Source organism: Geotrypetes seraphini, chromosome 9 (genome assembly GCF_902459505.1).
Source record: "Geotrypetes seraphini chromosome 9, aGeoSer1.1, whole genome shotgun sequence".
Classification (NCBI taxonomy): domain Eukaryota; kingdom Metazoa; phylum Chordata; class Amphibia; order Gymnophiona; family Dermophiidae; genus Geotrypetes; species Geotrypetes seraphini.
Genome location: NC_047092.1, coordinates 161,331,909 through 161,354,602, shown reverse-complemented (window position 1 = coordinate 161,354,602; position 22,694 = coordinate 161,331,909). Strand labels below are relative to the sequence as shown.

Sequence of the window (22,694 nt, the reverse complement as noted above, 5' to 3'; positions counted from 1 at the left end):
ATTTAGCGTGCGCTAAATGCTAACGCACCCATAGAATATAATGGGCGCCTTAGCATTTAGCACGTGCTAAATCAGTTAATGCGCCTTAGTAAAAGGACCCCTCTATTTTTGGGGATATATTAAACTGCCTTTATGAAGAGATTTCACTTAAGGCGATATGCAACTTGATATAAAATGTACAATTTTTATTTATCAGCATAATAGTGAATTGATCAAGCGTAGCACAAATACGTTTGACTTCAGCAGTAACAACGTAACTCTCCAAGAGTCCTTATTTTATTACTTGGGAAAGACCACCACTCCCAAAAAGCTGCTGCATTCCCTATTTAATAAAAATTAGTTTTCAGCAGCTACTGAAGGCCCCTTTTTACAAAGTTGCAGTAGTGAGAACATAAGAATAGCCTTACTGGGTCAGACCAAAGGTCCATCGAGCCCAGTAGCCCGTTCTCACGGTGGCCAATCCAGGTCACTAGTACCTGGCCAAAACCCAAGGAGTAGCAACATTACATGCTACCGATACAGGGCAAGCAGTGGCTTCCCCCTTGTCTTGCTCAATAATGGACTATGGACTTTTCCTCCAGGAACTTGTCCAAACCTTTCTTAAAACCAGTTACGCTATCCGCTCTTACCACATCTAGAGCTTAACTATTCTCTGAGTGAAAAAAATTTCCTCCTATTGGTTTTAAGAGTATTTCCCTGTAACTTCGAGTGTCCTCTAGTCCAGTGTTTTTCAACCGCTGTTCCGCGGCACACTAGTGTGCCGCGAGATGTTGCCTGGTGTGCCGCCATCAGGGCAGTACCACCAGTCTAGGGAGAGGGGCGGTCCGCCCCACGTGGACAGGAGAGAGCTGGACGGGGGACCCGCGGAGTTCAATACATCTCGAGCCGCGAGGCTCGTCTTCTGTTCCTGCCTGCCCTGCAGCTAACATATAGCCGATCGCAAGCGTTCCCCGATGTCAGCGCTGACGTCGGAGAGAGGGCTTAAGCAAAGCCTGCCCTCCGACGTCAGCGCTGACGTCGGAGAATACTTCCGTTCGGCTATTTGTGCGCGGCAGTGCAGGCAGGAAGCAGAAGACAAGCCTCGCGGCTTGAGCTTCGTTTTGCTGAGAAAGTTGCAAAGATGGTCTGGGAGGCAAACACGGAACACAAAAGGGGGAAGGGAGTGCGTTTTGGACACAAGGCATGAACCTGGGAGAGAGGAAGGGAGGGAAAGAGATGCTGAGGTGGGGGAGGGAATGCGTTTTTGGACACAGAAGAAATGGACTTGGGAGAGAGGAAGGGAGGGAAAGAGATGCTGAGGTGGGGGAGGGAATGAGTGTTTGGACACAGAAGGCATGGACTTTGGAGAGAGGAAGGGAGGGAAAGAGATGCTGAGGTGGGGGAGGGAATGAGTGTTTGGACACAGAAGGCATGGACTTTGGAGAGAGGAAGGGAGGGAAAGAGATGGTTGTGTACACGGGGAATAGAAGAAAGGAGAATTTTTGGTCATAGGGAGGGAGTGAGGTACAGATAGTGGCATACCAGGGTGGGGGGGGGGCGGTCTGCCCCACCCCGGGTTTACGTCCCAAGGGGGTGCACAGCTGGCCACCCTCCAGTGTTGTCCCTAGGCTGGCAAACTGCGGCTCTTTAGCCACTTGAGTGCCACCGCCGCCAACGGTGTTGTTGGCGGTGGCAGCATTATAAAATACTTTCTCTGTGTTTATTTGATTCCTATTCAAGAGAATTACTTTATATATAGTCAATATAGGCACAGAGTTAAATTTTTTAACATTTTCTAATGGTGGTGTGCCTCGTGATTTTTTTCATGAAACAAGTGTGCCTTTGCCCAAAAAAGGTTGAAAAACACTGCTCTAGTCTTTGTAATTTTTGATGGAGCGAAAAATCGATCCACTTGTACCCTTTCTACTCAGGATTTTGTACACTTCAATCATATCTCCTGGTGCTTTAACCCCCCCCCACACACACACACGTACACACACTTTTGCAAAACTGTGCAAGAGGTTTTTAGCACCGTCCTGCGCAATGCATGCTCTGTGCTGCTCCAACGGTCATAGAGTTCCTATGAGCGTTGGAGCAGCACAGAGCATTTGACGTGTCGGCTGGCATGAAAAACCTCTTGCGTGGTTTTGTAAAAGGGGAGTAAATGCGTTGCAGCCTGTTTAGTTCCTTATGAGCTGTATCGCATTTGCGCTTCCTCGGCTTTGTAAAAGGGGCCCTCAGTTTGCTATGCTGTGCCGATGAGAGATCTGGTTTAGTGATTTCAACTTTCTTGGGGTTTTTGAAGGGAGCTCTCTTGAGGCAGGAATTGAGCCCTGACCGAGACTGTACCATTCTTAAAAATACAGTGAAACCTTGGTTTACGAGCATAATTCATTCCAGAAGCATGCTCGTAAACCAAATTGCTCGTATATCAAAGCAAGTTTCCCCATAGGAATTAAGGGAAACTGCTTTGATTGGTTCCATCTCTTCCCCCCCCCCCGAGGCTACCGGCGCTGCTCCATTCTCCCCCCCCCTTGAGGAATCCGACGCTGTTTCAAACCCCTCCCCGCGATCTGGCTTCCCCCCCTGCGAACCGGCATCCTCCCCCCCCTCGCGTTTCCCCCTCCTCCACCGCGATCCTACTTCCCCCCCCCCCCCGAGCATGTCATCGATACTTCCTTTACCCAACTTGGCACCAGTGACGGTGCGTTGGAGATCCTCCCTCTTCTGGGCTGGACTGGCTTTGAGCATTTGCGCATGCTCAAAGTCTTCTGGTCTCGCTCTCTCTGAGATTGAGAGCGAGACCAGAAGGCTTTGAGCATGCGCAAATGCTCAAAGCCAGTCCAGCCCAGCACAGACCAGAAGAGGGAGGATCTCCGATGCACTGCCCAGCCCAGGCCGCGCCAGAAGAGGATCTTTGGGCACCGGCGCCAAAACAGGGTAAAGTTAGTGTCATTGACTTGCTCGGGGGGGGGGGGGAAGTAGGATCGCGGTGGAGGGGGGGCAACGCGAGCGGGGGGGGATGCTGGATCGCTGGGGGGGATGCCGGATTGCGGGGGGGGGGGGAAGGGGGGCGCTCGTACAGTGAGGCAAGCTCGGTTTACGAGGCACCAAGTTTGCAAATGTTTTGCTCGTCTTGCAAAACACTCGCAAACCGGTGCATTCGTAATCCGAGGTACCACTGTAATCTTTGTAAGGGTTGTTATAAGCCATATTTAAACATTTTGAGCAACAAAATATTGACTTTTTAGTTCGTGGGACTGTATAGTGTTTGAAATCAAATAAATTTCTGCAAAACACACTATTGACATCATTATCAGAGTAAAGGGCCCTTTTATTAGAATGCATTAAGCCAGTGGTTCCCAACCCTGTCCTGGAGGAACACCAGGCCAATCGGGTTTTCAGGCTAACCCTAATGAATATGCATGAAGCAAATTTGCATGCCTATCACTTCCATCATATGCAAATCTCTCTCATGCATATTCATTAGGGCTAGCCTGAAAACCCGATTGGCCTGGTGTTCCTCCAGGACAGGGTTGGGAATCACTGCATTAAGCAGTCAGCATGCAAATTAGCATGGGCTCTTACCACATAAGCATGGTAAGTAACTGTTATGAAGTGACATGACAGAATGCACTAATTTGCATGCTGACCACTTGCTGTGTTAGGGGTGAGAACAGGACGGGATATAGGCAGAGAGTTGATGTCCTCAAGGAGAAAACTATACGTTAAATAGTCTAAACTTGCATTAAAGAACTTGGTAGTGTGCATCAGTATTGCTGTTAAAGTGCAGAAAGTCAAAAAACTTAACCATGCTTTAACAGAAGGACCCCTATAGCGCTACTTGTACATCTGAAATTTTCAAAGGATATCGGATTGATATAACCAAGAAAGAAAATTGTCAAAATTGTTAAATGTCCCCATACTAGAATAGGAGAAGATTGTCTACATGCCTTTTCCATAACATAAGGGCGTATCCCATAAGAAAACCTCTTCAAAATTATTGACTATAAATTTGCTATATCCAGGGCTATCATGACGCCCATGGCTGTATCCTTGATTGGTTGATGAAAACATTTGTCAAGTTTTAAAATCCCTTGAGAGGGCTAACCTCCTGGGACCATCCCTTTTCAACATATTCATAGGGGACTTGACCCGGGGGCTTCAGGGTAAAGTAGCACTGTTCCCCGACGATGCCAAACTGTGTAACATAGTAAGTGAAAGCAACCTCCAGGATAGTATGACACAAGATCTGATCACGTTGGAAAACTGGTCCTCGACATGGCAGCTAGGCTTCAACGCTAAAAAATGTAAGGTCATGCATCTCGGCAGCGGAAATCCATGCAGAACATATTCCTTGAATGGAGAAACGCTAACTAGGACTTCAGAGGAACGGGACTTGGGGGTAATCATCAGTGCAGACATGAAGGCTGCCAAACAAGTAGAGAAGGCCTCATCAAAGGCAAGGCAAATGATGGGATGTATCAATAGAAGCTTCGTCAGCTGTAAACCTGAAGTCATAATGCCACTCTACAGAACCATGGTGAGACCCCATCTGGAATACTGTGTACAATTCTGGAGGCCACACTACCGGAAAGATGTGCTTCGAGCTGAGTCGGTCCAGCGGATGGCCACTAGGATGATCGCGGGGCTCAAAGGTCTCTCATACGAAGAAAGACTGGGCAAACTGCAGCTCTATACCCTAGAGGAGCGCAGGGAAAGGGGTGACATGATTAAGACATTTAAGTACGTCACGGGTCGTATCGAGGTGGAAAACGATATATTCTTTCCCAGGGGACCCTCGGTCACAAGAGGGCACCCGCTCAAACTCGGAGGAGGGAAATTTAGTGGTGACACCAGGAAGTATTTCTTCACAGAAAGGGTGGTAGATCACTGGAACAGACTTCCGGTGCAGGTGATAAAGGCCACCAGCGTGCTCGACTTTAAGACTAAATGGGACATCCACGTGGGATCCCTACGAGGGTCGAGTTAAGGAACTAGGTCATTAGCATTTAGACTTAATGGGGTGGGTCAATAGAGTGGGCAGACTTGATGGGCTGTAGCCCTTTTCTGCCGTCATCTTTCTATGTTTCTAACCTGCCTAGTTCTGTAATGAAGTCAGTGGGAATCCTGGTGTTGGTTCTTTTGTTCAAAACAGGCCTCAATGGATAATGTTTGGTGTGGGGGGATCTTAGTATAAAGTCTGTGATTAGTTAGGTCTGTTTTAATACCATCCAAAATACTGATGTGCAGAATGAGATGATGACCCTTGCTGAATATTCAAAGATAAAGAAAACACCAAAGTCGTTCATTTTGTTAAATAGTATCCTAGATCTGTATTTTATTTCCTTTAGCAAGGGTTCAGTTCATATATAAAAATACTTGCATGAGTGAACGGCTTTGTTACAGATATATTCCTGCTTCCGTTACACTTTAACAGTCTCATTCAAAAACTGTTTCCATTGGGCATCCTGTTTTTGTTGTTGTTTTTTGTGCTGGTGCAAAGAAATCTAGAACTTCACGAGCTACTTTACATTTTAACAAAACATCCTCATGAATCTTGAAAGACTTTTGTTTATGAAGTTACTGTGAGTGTACACAAAATAGCTGATTTCAAACGGAAGGTGAGTTTACATGCAAGTGTATCAATGAAATCTAAATGAGAACATGCATTTGCATATAAATTCAAATGGGGAAGAATTATATACCTCTTGCGTCAAATACACTGCAGGACCTTTGTATAATAAATTATTTTAACATTTTCATTAGGTCAGAAAGCAGACATTTTCCATCAGTGGTTTTCTTTAGTTTATGTAATCCCACAGGTAGCAAATACTTACTTTCCCCCCACCCACTCACATCCTCTGAATTCGCTTAGGATGACCCCTTCTTTCAACATTTTGCAGACAAGAAGCTCATTGGATTTGAAGCAATATATTTATTAAGAATTAATGTGACCTGCTTTGAACCTGTGTTGTAGAGATATGGCAGGATAAATGCCCTCTGATGCTTTTTTCATAAGAGCCACACTTCATCGGACCAATGGTCCATCATGCCCAGTATCCTGTTTCCATAGTGCCCAATCTAGGTCAAGAAATCCAAACTGTAGCAATATTCTATGCGACCAATCCGAGGGCAAGCAGTGGCTTCCTCCATGTCTGTCTTGTTTAATGTACAGCACTAGGTATGCTAGCAGCACTATAGAAATAAGTAGTAGTAGAGTAGACTTTTCCTCCAGGAACTTGTCTAAATCTTTTTTAAGCCCATCTATGTTAACCACTGTTACCATATTCTCTGGCAATAAGTTCCAGAGCGTAACTATCCTTTGAGTGAAAAAAAAAATAAATTTCCTCCTATTGGATAAATATATAGTTTGTGTTGGAGTCTTCAGTAACTGAAAGCACTGACATGAACTATATATTGCCAAAGTTACTTGCTGTCCCCTGAAGAAGGCAATTCCATTGCTGAAACTCAGATCCAAGTTGGGACTTTTTCTGGTACAAGGAGGGAAGCTCGGCACAAACTCTTGTTTCTTCAGCCTTGACAAAGCTCTCTTCCATTCTTTATGTTGCTAATCCTATAAGTCTAACATGTACTCAAGTGGAGGAATAGTCTGGGGCTTTGAGCAATGAGTTGAGAAACAGGAAAGCACAGTTCAAATCCTATTGAAACGCCTCATAATCGTGGGCAAGTCCCGCCCTTTCTCTGATGTCAGAGAAAGGGCGGGACCACCGGAAGAGGAAGCAGCGCAGACGCAGGGCTCAGAGAAGGGGCGGGACTGCCGGCAGAGGAAGCAGCAGGACAACGGTAGGCAGCTTCTCCATGATGGGGGGTGGGGGTGGGGAGGCTGTGGGGGTTCGAGCGGTTCTTCGGGTTGGGGGTTCGAGCAGTCCTGCGGGGGGGGGTGAATCGTACGTCGGGGGGGGGCATCAGGCTTTCAGGGTGGGGACAGGACTTCAAGGAGTAGAGGAGAATCGGGGCGGGCCAGAGGAGAGTCGGGGTGGGCGAAAGGAGAGTCGGGGTGGCATGCGCGGTATACGGGTGTGCGTGGTATATAAAAATTTCTTTACATAAATTAGTTTCCCGCGCGCTATACCCGTGTGCGCGGTATATGAGTGAAAATACGGTATATAAGAAGGCTTATCTGTTGTATATAACTGTGTCCAGGCCTCTAAATATGTTACTTTCTTTTTTAAAAAAAAAAAAAAAGAATAAAAGTACCTGCTGAAGTCCCAAACATTAATGGTAGATTTTCATATATTCTAAATGAATTGTTTCGATTGTAATGTATCTTACAGCATAGAAGTGCAACAAAACATTTAATATCGAAAAGCTCCTATGTTAAATTTGTTACAGATGTGCAAAAAGTACAGAGCAGAAAACTAGATCGCAATAAGATAAGCAACCTAGCAATCGACTGCTAACCCCTTCTTTCACAGTTTATTTAGACTTTTTTTTTTTTAAATAAAATTCAGATAACAACGTTGCTGGACCCTAATGTTTGCAGTCTGTGTCATAAGGAGTCGGTGCAACATTTGCCATTTCCTGTATACGCCTTCTATAAAACACACAGTTCAGCCCTAAGAGGGCTTTTATCCCTGATTTACATGAATGTGAATTTATGCCCTTTCAATTATCTGAGAATTGTCACTTTCAATAGCCTGCATTCATAATGGTTTCCTAAAATAATTGCTGTGGACTGAGCAGGCAAAATTCTTGGAGAGAACCCAAAAAATGTTTTCGCATTTGACCAAAGTAACTCGGCAACCTACTTCTGCATCAATTGGTGCTGACCCATATGTTTTTAGCCTGGTAACTGCGCATGAATCTTATACATCTGTGGTTTGTTTATTTAGCTGGAGAACTCGGGTTTTTGTTTGCTTGGATTTGCATAACACTATTTTGCCACCAGGTACATAAGAATAGCCTTACTGGGTCAGACCAGTGGTCCATCAAGCCCAGTAGCCCGTTCCCACGGTGCCCAATCCAGGTCACTAGTACCTGGCCAAAACCCAAGGAGTACCAATATTCCAGAATCTCAAAGAATAGCAAGATTCCAGAACCCCAATGAGAGCAACATTCCAGAGCTGAGACTGTGATGTCATAATGCCTTATTCCATAGTGCCTCAAAACCAACCTCATCAGTGATGTTACAATGGCTTAATTGTCCTATACTTAGCTCACGTAAGACCATAAGAATAGCCTTACTGGGTCAGACCAGTGGTCCATCAAGCCCAGTAGCCCGTTCTCATGGTGGCCAATCCAGGTCACTAGTACCTGGCCAAAACCCGAGGAGTAGCAACATTCCATGCTACCAATCCAGAGCAAGCAGTGGCTTCTCCCATGTCTTTCTCAATAACAGACTATGGACTTTTCCTCCTGGAACTTGTCCAAACCTTTCTTAAAACCAGTTACGCTATCCTCTCTTACCACAACTATTAGTATACATATTGCATCTTTTGCTGAACAATCAAGAGGCTTTAGAATAACTGGCTAATCATTAACTTTAGCATCAGAAAATATGCAGGTTGGGACAGGGTAGTCTTTGTTTTAATGGCTCTTGGATGTGCTTTTGAAGTTACGTGCTTGGTGGTGGCAACAGCAGACGAGTTGAAAAATCCAGCAACGATAGGAAGATGCAGCAATTTGCCGAATGATTACAATGACTGGAGCTTGAGCCAGTCTTATGTACAGGCCACTAGTTTAGAACCATGCAGTCTCATATAGTCGTGCAGTGCATTATGAGCGATAGTCTTTTTTGCTGTATGGCTTATTCCCCAATATGTTATCAAGCTCGCTCACAATTTGTGATGTCATCTTTGGAAGCACCTGGAAGAAAACCAGAGACACGCTATTGGTTCCTAGAACAGATATTCGATGCTAACAGGATTGCTTTACTAACTGGCAAATTGCATTGTATTTTGCTGGTTATTGCGGTTGGGCCATTTGGCCTTTTATCTGCCATCATTTTTCTGTGTAACTAGGTTGAGCAGCCTTTTTACAGGGTGGTACCAGGAAGATGTTCAGGATTGTACTGGATTGAGCATACACATCCAAGTTGGGGGTGGGAATACTTTATGTTTCTTATGTTTAAAGATAATTGTTGGATATGTGGGGGGGAGGGGGAGGGTTATTTGATGTGAATTAGACTTTTACTATAGTAAAATCTGGCAAACCTAGAGAGGACTGACTATTGGAAAACGTCTATGTGTGCGATCAGATAATGATGTGGCTTCTGCTGGTCAAACCCTAGTGGTATCCTTGTAAAATTCACATTTAAGAGTGGGGCTTTGTCATTTGAATGTACCTTTAGTTTATAATTATTCTGTTGTCTACTCTAGAGCAGTGTTCTTCAACCACCGGTCCGTGGACCAGTGCCGCTCCACAGAAATTTCCTGCCGGTCCACAGGGCCAGCACGTGCATCAGGCCCAAAAAAGTGTTCTTCAACCGCCGGTCCACGATGCGATCGATGTGGCGTTATCTTCGAGCCAGCTCCCTCTTCCTAACTGATTCGGTGCACAAAGCCACGGGCAGTGGCTCCTACGGGCATCCTGCGCCTGAACCGGAAGCCTTCTCTCTGGCGTTGCAACGTCAGAGTGAAGGCTTTCAGATGAGGCACAGGACGTGCAAGGTGCAATTAGTACTATTGAGGAGGAGGGGTCTGGGGTGGAGATGGGCGGCGTCCGGCCCACGACTTAGCCCAGTGTTCTTCAACCGCCGGTGCACGGTGCGATCAATGCGGCGTTATCTTCGAGCCAGCTCCCTCTTCCTAACTGATTCAGTGCACAAAGCCACGGTCAGTGGCTCCTATGGGCATCCTGCGCCTGAACTGGAAGCCTTCTCTCTGACGTTGCAACTTCAGAGGGAAGGCTTCCAGATGAGGCACGGGACGTGCAAGGTGTAATTAGTACTATTATGGGGGCGGGGTCTAGGGTGGAGATTGGGTAGAGATGGGCGGGGTCTGTCCCACAACTTAGCCCAGTGTTCTTCAACCGCTGGTCCACGGACTGATGCCGGTCCACAGAATAATTCTTATTTCTGCTGGTCCATAGGTGTAAAAAGATTGCAAAACACTGGTCTAGAGCAAAAATTAAGAAAAATTCCTCTTGTGAGCAGAAACTGCTCAAGTATCTCAGACCTTGATCACTGAATAGCAAATGGCCAGTCGCATTTGGGCATCTCGACTCAGAAGAATGCAAAGCAGAACACATCCTCTTGAGCAATGTTCTACTTTTCCTTTCCATTGAAAACCTTGATTAGGTTCATTTCTTTACTGTCTCTATGTGCCAGAGTTTTCTATATGTAATACAGTCAAAACATGAGTAACTTGTGTTTACTTACCTGAATTGCACCCAGGTTTTCTATAAGTTGCTCTGGATTGGATGATCCCAGAAGAACAGAACTCACCCCTTCATTTCTCAGACACCAAGCTAGGGAAGAGACATGCGCGTTCTTAGTAAACAGAGATGTGAATAGACTGTGTTGTATTTAATTGTGCTTCACAGTGAAGACTACAAATTGTTGTACTGCAAAATGTTTTCAAGTCAAAGTTCTGCAACTGAAGATTAATGATATGAAACCTGTTGGGGTTTCATTTACTAGACTCATTAGGCTTTTCCATAGAAGGCATGAAGTGGGTTTTTGAAGGTGTTGAAAAGACCAAACTGAAACCATGACTGGGCTGATGATGGCAGGAGAAGTGAGGAAGGGAGGTCATGTTAGTGAATTTTCCCTTACACCTGTCACCTGGTACATATTTTCAATCCTGGCCGTTTCTTCTGGATACAAATCAGTTTCTGCTCAAGGGTAAGCACTTTGTTTGCTAAATATAAAAAGCAAAGCCAGACACAAATACCAAAGATAATGATTTGGAATTCTGGTAACCATTATTGTATAAGAGAACCTGACCATCCAGTGGTCTCAAACTGAAACCCTTTGCAGGGCCACATTTTGGATTTGTAGGTACTTGGAGGGCCGCAGAAAAAAATAGTTAATGTCTTATTAAAGAAATGACAATTTTGCATGAGGTAAAACTCTTTATAGTTTACAAATCTACCACCCCCCTGAAGGCCTACAAGTTCCCCCCTTCTTTGCAGCATCCTCCAGCTTCCCCCCCCTGGCCTCCCGGTCTTAGTTTCAGCTAATTACCGCAGCCTGCAGAGAGGATTGCTGGTGCTGTAGCATTCCTCGCAGACTGCCAATGGCCACCGCAGCACGTTCCTTCTGCCGCGGTCCCGCCCCCTCCTCTGATGTCAGAGGCAGGATCGCGGCAGAGGGAACGTGATGCTGAGGACAACAGCAGCCTGCAAGGATCGCTACAGCAACAGCAATCCTCTCTGCAGGCTGCGGTAATTACCTGAAGGTAAGAGCAGGAGGTCATGGGGGAAGCCGGATGACGCTGCAACAAGCGGGCACTAGTACAGACAGCAATACTACAGCCCATGGGCCGCAAAATAGTACCTGGCGGGCCGCAAGTTTGAGACCACTGCATTAGAGGGTAAGAGGAAAACAATCAGATGATCAGGCATCTACTCCAACTGCTGAGCAGATTATAAATAGATATGACAAACACTGCTTGAAATGTCTGTATGCAAATGCCAGAAGCCTAAAAAACAAGATGGGAGTATTAGAATATATTTGACTAAATTAAAAGATAGATGTAATAGGGATCTCTGAAACCTGGTGGAGGGAAGATAACCAACAGGACACTTATCATATCAGGGTACAAGTTATATGGTAGTGATAGAGTGGATTGAATGGGTGGAGGCGTAACGTTATATGTTAAGGAGAGCCTTGAATCGAATGGACTCAAAATTCTACAGGAGTAGAAACACACCTTGAAATCCCTATGGGTAGAAATTCCATGTGTAATCGGGAAAAGGTTAGTGATAGGGGTGTACTGCCATCTGTCTGACCAGGATAAATGGATAGATGCTAAAATGTTATCAGAAATTATGAAGAATGTGATGAAATCAGTTAGCTTAGCGGGGTTTAAAAAAGACTTGGATAATTTCACAAAAGAAAAGTCCATAGGCTATTATTAAGATGGCTTGGGGAAAGCCACTGCTTATTCCTAGGATAAGGGACATGGGTTGGCTACTGTTGGAAACAAGATACTGGGCTTATCCAGTATTCCCTAAGGGAGGTGAGGGTAGTTGGCTACTCCTGGTGCTTCAAGGGAGTTTGGGCATTTCCCAAATGATGAGACCAAATCGTTGCTACAGAGCTGGGAAGAAGCTAGCTGTTTTTAAATTGCAGCTGGACCTCTTCTTGGCTGCTTTTCCCTCCCATTCTACTCAGACAATAAGAAAACAGCAATGACCACACAGAGTCAGGAGGAGGGAATATCAGATAGATTTAGTCACAGCATAGAAAAGTGGTTGTGTCTGGGTGCACATCTAGTGCTATTATGAGGTATATCCAACAGGGACTGCAAAAAACAGGTACCGTTCTGTCCCTGTAGTTCAGTGGTTCCCAACGAGAGCGCTACTGCCCGCCGGTGGGTGCTGAGAAGTCTAAGGGGGCATTTTGTGTCCAAGTCATATTGAGGGGGTGTTGAGGACCAACTGCCGCCCCCTTGACCAATTGGCAAATCCTATGGCCACTGATGGCAGCACTGTCATCTTGGTTTTGACTCTTCAACTTTTGACGCTTAAACTTTTTGCCGCCACGGCAACGTTCTCACCCGCGCGACTGTCCCAAAACTTCTCCTCTGATGCAAGCTGCCCAGGCGGAAACAGGAAGTGCGTCAGAGGAGAAGCTTTAGGGCAGTCACGCGGGACTTGGTGAGAACTTTGGTGCATCTGGCCACCTCCGAAAGAGAAAACTATGAAGTGCGCCTGCGAAGGTGAGGGGAAGGGAGGAAGATGGTCCAATGAGGGGGAGAGGTTGAGTGGCGCTGAAGGGAAGTGGAGGAAGAGGGGGGGAAAGGTAACAGACGGTGAAGGAAAGTGAGGAGAGAGGGAAGCAGAAGCCGAAGGGAAGTGGAGAGAGAGGAAGGAGTAGACCCTGGATGGAAGTTTCATCACATCAAGCTCAGCTCTCTCACTAATAATATTATATTCATTTTTTAAATAACATTTTTAAAATCATACTGTGAGCAATATATCAATATTGTTATTATTGTCTAATAAAATAATCTAAAAAATTTGTCTTTGGTTTTCAATATATAGTATGTACAATATGGTTTACCTAAGGGGGGTGGCGCTATCGAATCATTCACTGAAAAAGTGGGCTCTGACTCAAAAAAGGTTGGGAACCTATGCTGTAGTCAAAGAAGATATGTACAGTTGTGTAGTATTGGTTTACTTTTGCCATTTGTGGATGATATGGGCCAACGCACCACAAATTTTATGCATATGAATGTGATAGTTCACACTTGCTTTTTTTCAGACCGGGAGGCAGAACACAGATGAGATGTTTTGAGTGGTATTTGCATATCAGGTTGTGAGATAGTGTCATGGGTGAGGTTTCCACAGGCATTCTGTTAATTTGCCATGGCACAAGGTTGTTGTTTTTTTTTTTTGTTATAGCTAACATCTGACAGTTCAATTTTGCTTAAGTCATCTAGGTTTGTTAAAGGATAGTCATTCCTGAAATTTCATGATTTGTAAGGTTTTCTGTAAATGGAATTTGGAGTCTTTTGTAGTAGAGAAAACACTAGTATTTGGTGAAATGGACAGCAGGAAAGTGTAGTTACTTACCTGTAACGTAGGTTCTCCGTGGACAGCAGGATAGTCAGCCACATATGGGTGTTGTCCCAACACCTCCCAATTTGCGGATAAGCTCTCCAATAGCTCAGAGAGATTTTTTTTTTTTTTTTTCCTCTGAGCATGTGCAGTGCCCGGGCCCCACGGGGCATGCCCGAGCCCTACCCATTTTCCCCTGCTTCCCCCTAATCCCCAGGATGTTCCTAGCTGTGGCCGGGTCGGCCGTATGGGGAGGCGGGTGGGTTGTGTGGCTGACTATCCTGCTGTCCACGGAGAACCTACGTTACAGGTAAGTAACTACACTTTCTCCTAGGACAAGCAGGATGAGTCAGCCACATATGGGTGACTCCCTAGCCGAGGGATGTACCGACTGGACCTGCGCCTTAGCGCTTTGTGCATCCCTCGCCTGGCTGTGGAGGCCGAGCCGGGCAGGGTAATCAGGCAAAGCAGGTAAAGTTGTGGAAACAAGGTTTTAGATAAAGTGCTGTGTTAACTGAGCAATAATACTCACAGAACAGTGAACTGGTCAATGACAATCAATGAACAGTGAGAAACCAACTGGTCCAAAGTGACAATTCGTACTTGCATGTGAGAATTCATACTTGCCTATTCCACATTCAGTCTAGACAGGAGTGCTGGAAGACCTACTTAACTCACAGAACAGCGAAACTGGTCAATGACAATCAATGAACAGTGAGAAAACCAACTGGTCAACGGTGACAATTCTTAACTGGTCAACAGTGACAATTCGTACTTGCATATGAGAATTCATACTTGCCTATTCTACATTCAGACTAGACAGGAGTGCTGGAAGACCTACTTAACTCACAGAACGGCGAAAACTGGTCAATGACAATCAATGAACAGTGAGAAAACCAACTGGTCAACGGTGACAATTCATAACTGGTCAATAGTGACAATTCGTACTTGCATATGAGAATTCATACTTGCCTATTCCACATTCAGACTAGACAGGATTGCTGGAAGACCTACTTAACTCACAGAACAGTGAAATTGGTCAATGACAATCAATGAACAGTGAGAAACCAACTGGTCAACAGTGACAAATCGTACTTGCATGTGAGAATTCATACTTGCCTATTCCACATTCAGTCTAGAAGGAGTGCTGGAAGACCTACTTAATCAATATCTATAACACCCTACTTGAACAGTGTTTGTCAAGGCTGTGCTAGTGGTTGCTGTCCCTCCCGGGAGGGAACCTGTGCTTGGTGAAGGTGTGCATGGAGGACCAAGTGGCTGCATCGCAGATGTCCCCTATTGGTGTGTGGTGCAGATGTGCCGTTGTGTTGGCTATGGTTCTGCGCTGGTGGGCATTGGCTCCCACCTGCGGTTGATGCTGCGCTTTTCTATAGGTGAAGAGGATGCACTCTTATATCCAGCGCGCGCGCCTGCGTTTGGTGGCCGGAAGTCCTGGTCTGTTTTGGTCGTAGGAGACGAACAATTGAGGCTTGTCTAATCTGCTGCATAGTCAGGGCCTGCACACAGTCCAGGAGGTGTTGCTGAGGTGGCAGTGTGACTCCCTGTGGGGAGATGTAGAGTGCCGGGAGGCACGCTGAAGCCACCTTTGGCAAGAATCGGGGGTGGGTTCTGGGTACCACCCTGTTCTCATGAGGGAATGTGTTGGTAGACACGATGGTCAGGGTTTTCCCAGCCAGGAATACGGGATCTGCCTCCCCCAAAAGTTTGAAGGGGTCGAAGTGAGATGATGCGGCACCAAGTTGAGGTCCCATCCGGGCGGTGGTGGTCTGACCGGTGGGTGCAGATTGGACAGTCCCTTCATGAAATTTTGTGATTACTGGATGCCTCGACACTGGTTTGCTGTCTAGGCCAGCGTGGTATGCCGTGATTGCACTTAGGTGGACCTTGATGGAAGTGGGTTTTAGGTCCCCCTGAGATAAGCTCAGTATGTACTGCAGGATATCCGGTATGGGGCAGTTGTAGGGGTCTCGCTGCGTGTCTGTGCACTGGTAGCGGAACCTTCTCCCTTTCAACCCATAGCGTTTTCTGGTTGAAGGTCTTCTGGCTGCCATAAGAGTGTGCTCCACGTCTTGTGGTAGGTTCATCCTCTCATCATTCATGCGGTCAGGGCTAAGGAACGCAGGTCGTGGTGGAGGGGGGTAATGAGAACTGCACTGATCTGGAGCGGGGAGAGGTGGGTGAACCGCTATCCCTTGCCGGAACGGGAACCCTGGTTGCAGGAGCCCGATCAGGGCAATCATGATCACCGTTGCTCTGTCCTGAAGAATCTTCTGCAGGACTTAGGGTGTTCCAACTCACAGACAGACCGTCGGGGCTGAGATGGTGATGGGTTGATCTCTTTGCGCAGAAGGTCGAGTATTTTGAGTTTGGTTCGGTTGCAAACAGGTCGATGCTCGGTGTGCCCCAGGTGCTGAAGATCTTCTTCATCGCCGCTGGGTTGAGACACCACTCATCGGGATCCAGCTGGTGGCTGAGTCTTTCTGCCAGGTCGTTCTGCTCCCATAGGAGGTAAGTTGCCTGGATGGTGCATTGAATGGAGTTGGAGAACTCCCACATGTGGCAAGCTTCCTTGCATAGCGAGGTTGACCCTGTCCCTCCCTGTTTGCTGATATAGTGCGAGGCCACCTGGTTTTCTGTTTGGGTGAGGACTGCCCTGCCTGTTTGAAGGTTTCGAGGGCATTCCCTAAGGCCCTGAGCTCCAGTGGGTGGGTGGTCAGAGGTTGGGTACACTGGTCCCAGTGACGTCTGAGGTGCCCTTTCAGGGATCACATGAGTAGTCTGGTGTGCTGCACAACAAAGACCGGAGCGTGCTGACGATGAGCTGCTGGCAGGGATGCACTGGGCCAGGGATGTCATGGCGTCGATCTGGTAGTCCTGTAGGACGGCCTTGGTCTGCGTGGTGTCAATGACTGCCCAGATGAACGATATCCCCTGGGTGGGTTTCAGGTGGGGTTTCATGTAGTTGATGAGGAACCCCAGTTCTTGGAGGAGGGTTATGGTGGTTGACGGGGCTGCCAGCTGTCGAGATAAGATAGGACGCGCACCCCTTGAAGGCGAGGATGTGCCACTGCCACGCACTTTGTGAACGCTCTTGGAGCCGTTGAGAGTCCAAGGGGCAGGACCTTGTACTGGAGGCGTCTGTCTTGGCTTTAGAAGCGACGATGCCTCCTGTGGGCTGGGTGCATGGGATACTAGCCAATACTCGGGCTGTAACAGGGCCAAGACTGTACCCAAAGAGTGCATCTGGACCTTGTGTATGCATCTGTTGAGCTTACAGAGATCCAGGGACGAGCGTTGTCCTTGTCCATGGTGATGCAGGGGTTCCTGGAGTAGAAACCCCTTGGTGATCTCCTCTGTTCGTCACCGCCTCTATTGATTCTGCCGAAGCAGGTCCTCTCCTTGCTGCAGGAAAGTTGGGTCGTCAGATGGAGGGTGCCCCGCCCACTCGGGGGGGGGGGGGAGTGGAGACGAATTCGGAATCCCTGCTTGATGATGCTGAGGGCCCACTGGTCGATGGTGATCCTGGGCCAAGCCTTCGTAGACAATCTGATCCTGCTGGGCCGGAGGGTGGTCAAGGTTCTGTTTCTGTCTTGGGGAGAGGGCTGCCCTTGGATGCCCCTGCCCCTTGGGCGGTGCTTGTTTGCGTAGCAGTTATGTTACTGTTGCGAGCGCTGGGGCACAGACTGCTGCCAGTGTGGACTGGCTCAGTTGTGAGCTGGAGTCTCTATTTTATTTTATTTATTTATTTCCTCTCACTGGCCTCCTGATAACGCCGCATCTGGAACTGGAGCGCAGCAATTCGTGCGCTCAGCATTGCGCCCTCGAAGGTCTTTTTCCCCGTGGAAACCAGGGTTTTTCAGGTCCTTCCCTGACGGGGGTTGGAGGGGGGGGGTCGTGCTGCCCTGTTTCTCTTAAGCTACCGCAATGTCCATGTATGGCCGCTGTGGGTTGTCGAATCCCTGGGCTGGAAAGATCTGGTACTTCAATCCCAGTCTCCTTGATGTTGGTTGCCCTGAGGAGGGAGTCAGCCAAATCTCGTCTCTGTAGTCCAGGAGGTTCTTGTGGACTGGAATCGCCACTGCCTGCGTGAAGTACTGGTACTGGTAGTTCAGGCCTTGTAGTACTCTGTCTTGGGTACTTGTTGTCCACCCACGTGGATCTTGAGAAAGGCTGTGAGTTTCTGGAGGGACTTGGGATGAGTCCTCGTTTGTGGGTTTTTTTTTTTTTAAGTAAATATTTATTTATTTTTGTGGGTGGTGACTCGGGGTGTGGCTGGAGGCTGGTGTGTAGCTTGTTCCTCCGTTGCTTGGGTGCATGGCATGCCGCTGAACCGCGCCATGTTGTTGTGCGTGGCTCCCTCTAAAGGGGGGCATTGTGGGGAGTGTAGCCCGCTGAGAGAGGAGTGGGTCAGCAGGAGGATTAACTGTGGCTGCTGGTCCCACCCCTGGTGGTTCGCAGGTTCATGTGCTGCTCCATTTGACTTGTTGGGTGGCTCCATGTACCCCACCGCCCTTCTCTGTCCTTCTTGAGAGGGGGGGAGAGCCTGCAGAGAGGGGGCAGGATGCACCCCTTCATCTGTGCCAGTGCTCCTGGCTGCGTTTCCCACTGTGCCTGGAGGCAGAGAAAGAGGAGTGATAATGCCTCTTGAGTGGGCTTCTCCTGCTGTACTGCCTATTGTATGTTAAACTGTACAGCGCTGCATATGCCTTTCAGTGCTATAGAAATCATGAATAGTACAGAGTCCCTCATGCTAGCTGGAAAAGCACTATGCCTAGGTTTAATGAAGAGCAAACAGCTTTTTAGACTGAGGAGTTTCAAACCCCCACCCTTGGAGAGGCATGGTCTGGCATGCCGCATCTCTGAAGATATCAGCACCCTGCTGAGAAAGGCAGACTCCTTGTTCCCAACCTGAGAGGGGGAGGGGGGCGGGGTGGGAAAGGTGTGAATTGTAGACTCTGCAGGACCCCAAGAGGGAAAGAAACATCGAGTTGTTGTTTTTTTTTTCAGCATGTCCTTTATAAGCTGAACTCTGGGGCAGCATGTCTCCTACTGGGGGGAGAGGTCTGCAGGTCCCCTCCAAGGGAAAGAAGCATGGAAGATTCTTTCTCCTTAAATTCAGATTGGGAGGAGGGTGGGGGGAGCCCTCGGGGCTGCAACAGATTATCAGAGGTTTTCCCAAAAATAAGCAGATAGGACTTACCTTTGAACCCCAATCGGCTCCCTTCAGAGGCTGGATGTAAGAGGCAGCATGCCGTCTGGAGGGTGAAAGCCCCGATCTGTTGCTTGCAGAGGCTGTGGATTTACGCAGCAGCATGCAAGACTCCTATCGGCTGCCCTGCAGAGGATGGCTGCGTGGCAACATGCAGGGATTCCTGGAGAGATCTCTCGGTCTGGCGAGACTCCTATCGGCTGCCCTGCAGAGGCTGGTTCTAAGCGGCAACATGCAGGGACTCCGGGAGATATTTCTCTACCGGGCCAAGTGCAGGCGGGGGGATTAGCTGAGCCAGGGCATCCTGGAGGCTCCTTGCCACTGTAGCATGTGGATCCCCCGCTGCTGCATTCTGATGACGATGGCTGCTGGAGGAAGATTCTCGGGCCTCACTTCTCTTCATGCCCTGCGGAGGCTGGCTGTAAGCAGCAACATGCAGGAACTCCTGGAGAGATCTCTTGGTCTGGTGAGACTCCTATCGGCTTCCTGCAGGGGTCGACGGCTAGCGACAGCATGCAGGACCTCCGGGAGAGATTTCTCGACCGGGCAAGTTGCAGTCGGGGGGGGGGGGGGGGTGACTGAGCCAGGACGTCCTGGAGGCTCCTCACCGGATTCGTCTGGATCCCCCGCTGCTACGCTCTGATGAGGATGGCTGCTGGAGGAAGATTCTCGGGCCTCACTTCTCTTCAAGAAGTCTCTCAGTGCCCTCTTCCTTAGCTTGCGTGCCCTTGGAGACAGATGGACGCAGTGCATGCAACACTGTTCCTCGTGTGCTGTGCCCAAGCAGCGAACGCACAGGTCGTGAGGGTCCAGTGTGCTCATCCTTTTCCTGCAGCCCGGACATTTCTTTGATGTTTCTGGCATCTTCAAGATGGTAAGTAGAACAAGTTTTGATTGTAGAAAAATGGAGAGCTGTGGAAAAATCCGACCGATGGGAACGGGCAGAAACTAAAGACTGGGGATTAGGGGGAAGCAGGGGAAAATGGGTAGGGCTCGGGCATGCCCCGTGGGGCCCGGGCACTGCACATGCTCAGAGGGGAAAAAAAAAAAAAAATCTCTCTGAGCTATTGGAGAGCTTATCCGCAAATTGGGAGGTGTTGGGACAACACCCATATGTGGCTGACTCATCCTGCTTGTCCTAGGAGAACAGCTCTAATCCTTTGTTTTAACAGCTTTGGGGTTGACTTTGAATCAGCTGAGCTGTGTGGGACGTCTTATGTCAGATGAGCAATCTGCTTAATTTCAAATGGTTCAGAGCGAAGCACATGAACTGCAGTTCTAAAACATGATTAATGGCTTCTGACTAAATGGTGCGGTTTGGCTGCTCTGTCGGAATGAAAAAGAACGGTGGTATCGTGGCTAATACTGAAAACGCAGGCTGGTGTGTGTTAGAATACCTTTTGGAAAATGATGAAAAGCTTAATTTGGATACTCCTTTTGAAATCTTTCATTATAGACATTCAGTGGTTCAGAGATCAGACCCCCCCCCCCTTAAAAAAGGACAGTTTCAGGGGATGAGAAGGTATTGGTTGGACCCCTTTGTAGACACTGTATGTAAATGGTTCAGACACTTTCAACTAATCCAAAACACTGCCATAAAAGTCATAACTAATTCCAAGAAATACGGCCATGTTACCCCTCTATTAAAAAACAAAAGCCCATTGGCTTCCAGTTCCCCATAGAATAACTTACAAAATAGCTATCCTCACATTCAAAACCCTACAATCCAATGAACCTGCTTTCATTGATAGAATCCTTATCCCCTATGATACTCCCAGAACTCTGAGATCCACCTCTCAACATCTCCATCATGTCCCTTCCTTAAAAATTATTGGCACTTATCGAACCACCACCTTCTCGGTTACAGCCCACAATCTGGAATTCCCTACCAAATACCCTGAGGACTGAAAAATACTTAGATTAATTCAAAGGTAGACTAAAGTGTTTCCTTTTCAAAGACGCTTTTTAAAAAAAATTCTTTATTAAATTTTCAAACTAGCAACAAGTGCAAACAATATACATACATATATAAATAATCACAATAAGCACAAAAAGAATAGAACCCCCACCCTCGTCAAATATTTTCAAACAGGGAATACAATTAAACAAAAGAGATACCCCCTCCCACCCATCCTTCCCTTGAATGTGTGCTAAAACAACATAAAATATAGATAAAATACAACTATAATGAATCCACAAAAGATGTCAATGGACTCCAAACTAATTTGAGTATCTTAGTATGCCCTAGCATGTCAGCATTCATTTTCTCATACTTATAACATAAGCATAAATTCGCCCACCAAAAAGTAAAACTAAGGCGATCCCAATTTTTCCAATTATGAGTAACCATTTGCATGGCTAAGCCGACATTTATTCCCATTTGCATGGAAAAGCCGACATTTATATCTGTCCAATGAGGGTTTAAGATGCAACATCATATGTCAACATCATATGTCAATGGAATCGATGACTCCAGTATGGTATTAATCTGTCCCCATATTGACTTCCAAAAGTTGAGTATCAAAGGACAATAGAACAACAAATGATCCCGTTTTCCTATGTCTAGATGACAGTGCCAGCATCTATTAGATTTTGAACTATCTAACTTTTGTAATCTAACAGACGCTTTTGAGTAACAACCTCTTCCTTGTAACTCTTTCTTTTTCTACACTCTCCATTTCCAGCCTCTTTTTTCAAAGAGGACCTTCTCTTTATCGAAGAGGACCTTCTCCTTCACCCTCCTCCTGTTCATCCCTTTTTTTATGCTTGCTTTTCCTGTAATTATTGTATGTCACCAAAACTTACCTATTGTTTTTGTTTTAAGTCCTTCATTTGTTTTGTCGATATGTCCTTGTAAGTCTCCCCCCCCCCTTGTTTTTAACATTGTAAAACGCTTAGAATTCATGATGGACGTTTCAACAAATTTTAATAAAACTTGAAACTACTTCTTTTAAAAAAAATGGGTTCCAACTTTGTATGAACAGTGTCTTTGCTTCCTAACTTGCCCCTAAAATACTGAAAATATAATACTGATAACTTTACTTAACCTTTCCCTTTCTTCATTTATTAGCAACTTTTGATATACAGTATTTCCCTTCTTGGACTACATCAAAGCAGTTTACAAAGGAGGTTCTGCACAAAAACATCTGTCTTAAAATATCCTCCCACATCCTCCTGTATCCAAACATTATCCTTAAAGCTGTGTTCTAACCCCATCATCCATCTATAAAACATAAAACCTACACATACAATCATTTTCATCTTTAGGTTCCAGTAACAAGGCAGCGGTAACCACATCCTAAATTCACTGAAATACAAAAAAACCACATGACTGGATTGAACACGCCATCTAGAAGGTCGAGCCAGTGATGATCCTGAAAAGGCCAGCATAAAGAAGTAGGTTTTAACCCTTTCAGGACCATAAGGATCGTAGGCCAATTTTTGTGGTTTTGACGACATTTTTATGGTAAAAAGGGCTTGCAGATGCCAAAAAATTGATTTTTTTTGTGAAATATCATTATTTTATTTTTTTTAAAATCACACTTCTGGCTTATGGACAGTGTGGCAAGTGAATCTTCTCGTCAATCTGGCAACGACGCTAATGAATGAATGTCGGAACCAGTTTGTTTACATAAAGGCAGTATCATATGGAATCCGTACATATCAAATTTAGAACTGTAGACTATCCCAATCAAAATTTATAGGATTTTAAAGTTATGGGACAAATATGTCCCTTGGTCCTGAAAGGGCTACGACCCTTCAGAAATTCAGGGTCTGTTTTACAAAGCCGCACTAG

At 46.6% G+C, this 22,694-nt stretch overlaps 1 protein-coding gene across 2 annotated transcripts in view; it reads right to left on the bottom strand.

Annotated features, from left to right (window-relative positions):
- Nucleotides 1–8,303: 8,303 nt before the first annotated feature.
- KCNAB1 (potassium voltage-gated channel subfamily A member regulatory beta subunit 1) overlaps nucleotides 8,304–22,694 on the bottom strand; it is a 234,903-nt gene continuing 220,512 nt past the window's right edge. For both annotated transcript variants that reach the window (XM_033959143.1, XM_033959144.1), the window contains exons 13-14: nucleotides 10,322–10,410; nucleotides 8,304–8,808 (exon numbers count right to left, since the gene is read on the bottom strand). In XM_033959143.1, coding sequence (XP_033815034.1) covers nucleotides 8,719–8,808; nucleotides 10,322–10,410 — 179 coding nt within the window. In that variant the 3' untranslated portion in view covers nucleotides 8,304–8,718. The remainder of the gene's footprint in view (nucleotides 8,809–10,321; nucleotides 10,411–22,694) is intronic.